A 7,451-nucleotide genomic window follows, 5' to 3' on the forward strand; every position below is an offset into this window, starting at 1 on the left:
TGTATCAATAATTTGTAATATACAGTACTGTATCATCTCTACAAACATTGATTTCTGAACTGTTTCTTTACAAATGTTTAAATTACCATCTCCATTAGTTTATTTTCAACCCCTGAGTTATTTACCCATCAAGGTACTGTTGCCAGCAGGGCTGTGGGAGAACTTTTGCTGGCAACTCTACATACTGGCATGTGATACAGTGTCTCCTGTGTCAACACTGATGTAAAGTACAGCAATAATTTAGGGTATCTTCTGTCTGCTTATCATCCTCCAGGGTCAGGTTGATTTCATCCTCTAGAACTAGTGTTTCCCAACTTGGTTAGTATCACCCCCAGTGGCTGCTTTTTAAATTGAAGGGGAAGTAAGAGTTGTGAACTCTTGGACTAACCTGCCAGAGAGTGTTGCGATGGCACCTTGTGTGAACTCATTTAAGATCAGACTTGACCAACCCTGGTGCATGTTTAGGTATGTTCTTGAATTTAGAAGCCAACTGTATCTAATAGAGAAATGACTGACTGTCAGACCAACTAGAGGACCAACCAGTGGCAAAGAGGATAAAGTAAATAAAGTTCAGTGAAGAAGGGATGAGACAAACTGACATGATGCATCTCTTAGGCATCTTTGACAAGTTGAATGAGATTATCATTAAATTGTAAGGAAACAAATGAATCGCCTCAAAGAAAAAGGAATCTGCACTGCCTTCTGCCTTCTTTATTAAGTTAATAAAATTTAAAACAACCTTGTAAACTGTCCGTTTCCAAGTATGCAGGTAATAATGGATGTTAAAGATAAAGTGTTGGATACTGACCCCGAAAGCTATTGCTCTCATCTTAAAGCACTCGAGGATATGCTGGCAAGATTTAATGATATCAATGTACTAAATACCTGATTGAGTTATTAATCTGTTTCCATGGCAGATGTGCAAGATGCTCAGAAAAACTTAGGTGGAGAGTTAATGGACTTAAAACATGGATGTGAAGTCCAAACATGGTTCACACAATGTGATTACCTATACTGTACAGTATAGCATTCTGGGTCAAGGACCAAATTTTGTGCATTTAACTTTGACAAGAAGTAAAGCTCTTGGTCTTAGTATTTCCACACCAGTTATACCGAGACAATAATTTCCTTGGAAAAATAGTTTGGATGTAGAAATAATAAATTGTGCACAGGAATAGAACTACTATTTATGAAATTGTATTTACTACCCATAATTAATAAAATTGTGTTTTCTTAGGTATAATGAGAGACCACCAGTGGAACACCCGACTCGCACAGATACCACCAGCCTGAACTACATTATGATAGATGATGATAATGGTAGGTGTACATTTTTCTTTAACCAGGTTAATTATTTGTAATATTAATTTATTATTTAACCAACCAAAGATTGAAATTATATTCACACCTTATAATTATCACCCCCATATCAACATACCATTGTACTGAACTGAACTGTACTGTACTATACCTGCCTTCATTGACAAATATACCAAAAAAACTTGCCTAGAGTGAACTGAAAGTTATACATTGTCTGCAGGTGAATGTCTTGTAGAAGTAAAGATTGGGAGATAAATACAGTACTATGGATACCAGTGGCATGGCATGAAGAAATTTTCAAATAAACTCTGTGATCAATTGTCTGCCAGAGCTGAAGAATTGATAAGTAAACATAACACATTGACAGAAATATGCAGAGAATGTAGAGTAGGCATAAACAATATTCTTCTCTACAACATGACTGCTCATGGTTATCACATTCACGTTAAAAACATTCATGATTCACACATCTCTCTCTCTCTCACACAATCTTATGGATTATTCTGTTACAGTCTTTATAGTTTTTCTTATTGATTAAATCACATCATGATTATAATACTGGATGGTCTTTTCACTGAGAATATTGTCATTCTATTAATTTGGGGATTCTTGAAGATTCCATACTAAGTCCAACTCTGTTCTTATCACACATAATGAGACATCCCAATCCATTCTTATGCAGTTGATTCAAACCTCCATAGGTGTTTCACAAGATAGTCACAAAATTAAATTTTTAGTGCCAGACAATAGACATGCTGTAGCCTGTAGGGAAATTTTCCAGGGTTAGTTGAGTACGATACAGTGAACTTGGATTTCTTTAACAACACTAAAACATAATTCTGTACATAATATTTAGTAAATGGCGTAACCTTGAACATTTTAACGATTCCCAGAGAACCATCATCTCAACCACACAGCAATAAGATTTGAGGCATCACTTTTACCTGAAACCTTTGAATTTAAGACTATAGTCAGATCTCTGCCCAGTACCACTTAAGTCAAGTTCAGAATCTTGTCCAGAACTGACTCTGTTTTGTTGTTGAACAATGGACAGCTATTTACTAAGCCCTACATGCTCCTAGATGTAGCACTGTTGTCATCTGTGGGCTATAAATGCTGTGTTGTTATGCTTCACCGCCCATATTCAGTAAAAAAAACAAAAAAAAAAACATCAAAACAGGTAACAATAATGATCTTACCATAAAGTTTCCAGCATTACGCATCTGTGGACGGTACAGTACATGTGTCCCTCGTGATACAAATGTCCATGATACAAAAATTTGCTTAAATGAATTTCATAAATTGACACCACGGTCATCTTGGGGAAAGATGCACAGAGACGTATTCTCGCTCACTGATCATACCACCCTCCTCCCTCCCGTATCCGTTCATTCATTGTGCGTGTGTGAAGTGGTCTCTCTTTATCTGTGTGTACTCTTGCCATCCTTTCCTTGTACTTTTAATTTTGGTATCCAAGTGTTGCTGAACAGGGGGGGTGGTGGGGTCCTGGGGGTCCAGACACCCCCCTTTTTCATCAGAAATTTCCAATACTTTTTCTTTCATGCAGTATTGTACTCAGGCATTTTGTATAGTAAAAAGTAATAACTATTGAGCTCAGAATATCTCCTAATATCAAGTGGACATGGCCTTAAAATGGCCTCCAAATGCCCATCATATTGGTCAGATTTCAAAAAAATTCTGAGGGGCTTAAAGTGCCCCCAAAACCCCCCAGCTGGGTAGGCTCACTGTGCCCGTCCTGTTCCCCTACCCACAACTTTTTGACACCTCCCCCCCCCACCCCTTGCAACTTTTTGGATATTCCTGGATCCGCCCCTGCTGAATATTCGTCTACCCATACTACACCAAAGAAACCACGGAAGTCTGTGACTCTTGAGAGTTGAGACAAAACTGGAGGTAATAAAGTGTCATCAATGCAGTGATGACTCTACCAAGATTGGTTAAGATCTTGGTCTGGCTGCCTCTACTGTGTCTGCAATTTACAAGCATGCTGAGAAGATCAAACAAGCAGCTGGATAGCTGAATCAATTTCTTGTGTTTGGGATATTTTTATCATTGGGGGAATCAAACCCCCTTTTTTCCTATATGTTTATCTATTCGTGATACATAAATTCATTTAATGAATTGTTTTATTTGGAACTTAACTCATTCATATATCAGGGGATACCTGTATATGTTTTAATGCTTTCCCTCTTTGTAGATGAAGACAACTATACTTATTATCCAAACATCTTGAACCCTGGAGATAACCAGATAATAAGATAGTCTGGATGATAAAATGGTTCCCTGCTACAATACAGTTATACAGTACTGTATACTCTACTGTAAACAGAAGAAAATTACATTTTCAAAAACATGACAAAAAGAAACTTGATTAATATTTTATCAAATTATACTCACATTTGGTCAAATGGAACATTGCTCATAACTCTGTTTAGTTATTCAAGTTTTGGCTGATTAGGGTTCAGCATTTTACACTCATTCGTGCTCATCTCTTATTCTATTTGCTAACTTCTTTGTTCAGGAAGTGGGTTTACTGTTCTGAATGAGATGTTTCGTGAATAAAACAGAGCTGGATTTAACGGGTAATAGGTGTCTGGATACCATGTTGTTAACTGTACTTCCACAGGAATTGTTTTGGTAAACTGGAGAATATTGGTACAGTATACCTGGTATGTGTTGATGATTCACCGCTGCACAGAGTCAGGGGAGTAGAAGACGAGAATAGTGATGTATGGATGATGATCAACAAATATTTTCTAGATTCCAAGAGTGAAAGTATATTTCAGTGTGAGCAGATGATATCAGTGGTGAAGAGGATAAAAAAAAAGTATAAATATATCTTACTGCTCATAAAGTTACATGCTGGAAATTGGGAAACTTTAGAATCTGTACTGTATATACAGTACATTAATAATCTTTCTTTCTTTCTTTTCTTTTTCAGAAGAGGAGGGTATTACTCAGTTGGAAGGTTTTACAAGAAGTGGCTTTGCCAGATATTCATGCAAGTTCTGAACCATGAACAGCATATCTATCACTTGAAGGTTTAGAGAACAGTCAAGGGGCTAGGGAGACAGCCATACCCCTCATGGTCCTGCTGTACCAACCTTGTTCACTCACTGAATTTTTGTTTGAAAAAGTTTGATGAATGATACAGACTACATTTTGAAAAGTTTATATTTTCTGTGCCATCAGAAATTTTCATTTTAAGTAGTCCCTTTCCAACCGTGGGAGATAGGTTCCTAGAAAACCCTGTGATTGGTAAATCAGCGGCTAGTAAGACTAAAGGCTTATGGGAATTGGGGATTAGGTTCCATGGCCGCCGATAACACTCGTCAGACCCTGAGTAAGTTGCCTGTTCCTTCACAAAGCAATACCTGCATTCTACACATATAAAGTAAATAGTAATATAATTTAAACAGTATAAGAGGTATTTACCTTCATTGAGGATGATGAGGACTGATTGATTGTGCTGAATTAAAATAAAGGCTTGAAAGACTAAAATCAAATAATGCAAGGTAAAAAACATAGTAACAAATAACATAGAACTTTTGTAACCCCCCCCCTCAAAGCTCTTGTAGAAGGCCAGCTTCCTCCATGAAGGAGAGAACTTCCCTTCCTGTAGCCCCCCCAGCACCAAAGAAAGAAGGTAAGATCCTTCCCCCGACGCTGGAAGAGGTGCTTATGACAAAGATCTCTGAGACTGGGGCATTCCTTCAAGAGGAGTCGAACAGTCAATGAGACCAAGCAGTCATCACAATGGTGAGGTGGGCGCCCTCTCCATTAAAAAACCATGAGTCAGCCGTGTGTGGTCAATGTGGAGGTGGGCCAAAGTAGTTTTCCGACAGTGCGACAACCCCTGATATCCCCAGGCACCTAATACTTTTTCTTTAATGCAGTATTGTATTCAGGCATTTTTGTATAGTAAAAATTAATTATGTTTGACCTCAGAATATCTCCTAATATAAATTGCGCATCACCTCAAAATGGCCTCCAAATGCCCATGATATTAGTCGGCCTACCCCCTAGTTGGGTAGGCTGCTGTGCTCACCATGTTCTCCCAACCACAACTTTTTCTACCCCCCTTTTTTTATATTCATGGTTATGCCCCTGTATGATTACAAAATATTAGAAATTACAGACACATCTGGCAAGTTAGTAACACTGTACCCATACCAGAACACTCAGCATGTAAACTTTGTGATAAACCTTTAAAGCATACACTTGAACACTATATTATTGAATGTGACATTGTCAAAGACTTCAGGCCACCTGGCTTATTGTATCATCAACTTTGTAATTCACTATATTAAATGGGGGGGGTGCTTGGGGACATTCTTGCTGTTTATCCCAAATTTGCTAGCCCACACTGATTAGTCTTCAATTGTAATATGACGTCCAATGTATATGAACCACTGTCTTGCATGGCAGCGAACAGTGACATCACCCACATGACTCTGACCTATATATACTGCGAATGAATATGATGCATTTCTTTGTGTACGAACCCCTGTCCTGCATGGCAGTGAACAGTGACATTACCCACATGAATCTGACCTATATATACTGTCAATGAACATGATGTTTTTCTTTGTGTATGAACCTCTGTCCTGCGTGGCAGTGAGAAGTGATACCACCCTAAGTGTCAAGACCTGACTGAATTACTCAGAATAGGCAAACTGTACTCCAAGCTGTCAATAAATTTGTTAAACTAAACTAAAAATGCAAAAATAAATTAATTATTACAAAGGACAACCATCTTTATATTTTCTTCCTTCATAGAAAACTGCTCTTGCAACGGTGATTGATACAAAATGAATACCCTGTACACAATACTTTTTTTTTCATCATATTCACCACTTATCAGCTTATTATGTAAATACTTAGACATATGTAACTGCACACTCCTTTCCATTCTCCCTCACATGGGCTGGGACCCAGCAAAGACTGACTTTGGATGAAAAACAGCCACTGTTAAATATTTATAAGGGATAAGGAGCACTACGAGAATTGCTAAAAATTTTAAAATCACTATGAGGTTGGGTACAAATAATCTTGAGGGCAAGTAAAATCCCAAAAGCTCTGCTGTAAAAATAGATGCCATAGTGGGGTGACTACTGTTATATTTGATGTTATTCGAATAGCCACAACGCTGTCATCACATGTGTTGGATGTGTCTTTACATCTACACCAGACACCAGAATATTACCGTTACCATAAGATAACACCTGGAGATGTTTTTAAGTCGAAAATGTACACAAGTCGAAACACATGTTATGTGCACACCGTACTTACAGTATAATGTTTAAAATCCCCCCTATATCATAGCCTATGTCCTACAGTGGTGAAGAGGATAAAAGTAAATAAAAAAGTGCATCCTCTTACACTTCGTGACATTGAATCTCAGCATCCATTTCTTCGATCATTCTTGGAGCCCACAGGTCCTGCAGCTCTTCACATAAGAACATAAGAAAATAAGGAGTCTGCAATAGGCCGGTTGGCCTGCGCATGGCAGCTCCTGTCGAGAGTTACTACCACTCTCTATCATCCATGAATCTATCTATGAATCTATCTAGCCTCATTTTGAAACTTTCCAGAGTTCCCGCACTTACTACAAAGTTGCTAAGCTTGTTCCACTCGTCCACCACCCTATTTGTGAACCAGTTTCTTCCTATCTCCCTCCTAAACCTAAACTTATCCAACTTGAATCCGTTGCTCCGAGTCCTATCCTGCTCGGATATTATAAGAACTTTATCTATATCCCTTTTATTGATTCCTTTCACCCATTTAAATACTTCTATCATATCTCCCCGCACTCTTCGTCTTTCTAGGGAATGCAAGTTAAGTTTCTTTAACCTATCCTGATATGGAAGGTTTCTAAGTCCAGGAATCATTTTTGTCATTCTTCGCTGCACCGACTCTAGTGAATTTATATCCATTCTATAATAGGGGCACCAGAACTGAACCGCATAATCGAGGTGCAGCCTGACTAGCGCAAGATATAGTTGCAATAAGACCTCTGCACTCTTGTTACTTACACTTCTAGATATAAAACCCAATACTCTGTTTGCCTTATTTCGAACATTAACGCACTGTTTTCTAGGCCGTAGGTC

At 38.2% G+C, this 7,451-nt stretch overlaps 1 protein-coding gene across 4 annotated transcripts in view; it reads left to right on the plus strand.

Annotated features, from left to right (window-relative positions):
• The window catches only part of LOC121853834 (toll-like receptor 2), a 32,353-nt gene extending 26,832 nt beyond the window's left edge, over positions 1–5,521 (plus strand). For all 4 annotated transcript variants that reach the window (XM_042348220.1, XM_042348212.1, XM_042348227.1 and 1 more), the window contains 2 exons: positions 1,238–1,320; positions 4,283–5,521. In XM_042348220.1, coding sequence (XP_042204154.1) covers positions 1,238–1,320; positions 4,283–4,353 — 154 coding nt within the window. In that variant the 3' untranslated portion in view covers positions 4,354–5,521. The remainder of the gene's footprint in view (positions 1–1,237; positions 1,321–4,282) is intronic.
• The last annotated feature ends 1,930 nt before the right edge of the window (positions 5,522–7,451 follow it).

The sequence above is a fragment of the Homarus americanus genome, unplaced genomic scaffold, assembly GCF_018991925.1.
Source record: "Homarus americanus isolate GMGI-L3 unplaced genomic scaffold, GMGI_Hamer_2.0 scaffold50564, whole genome shotgun sequence".
NCBI lineage: Eukaryota > Metazoa > Arthropoda > Malacostraca > Decapoda > Nephropidae > Homarus > Homarus americanus.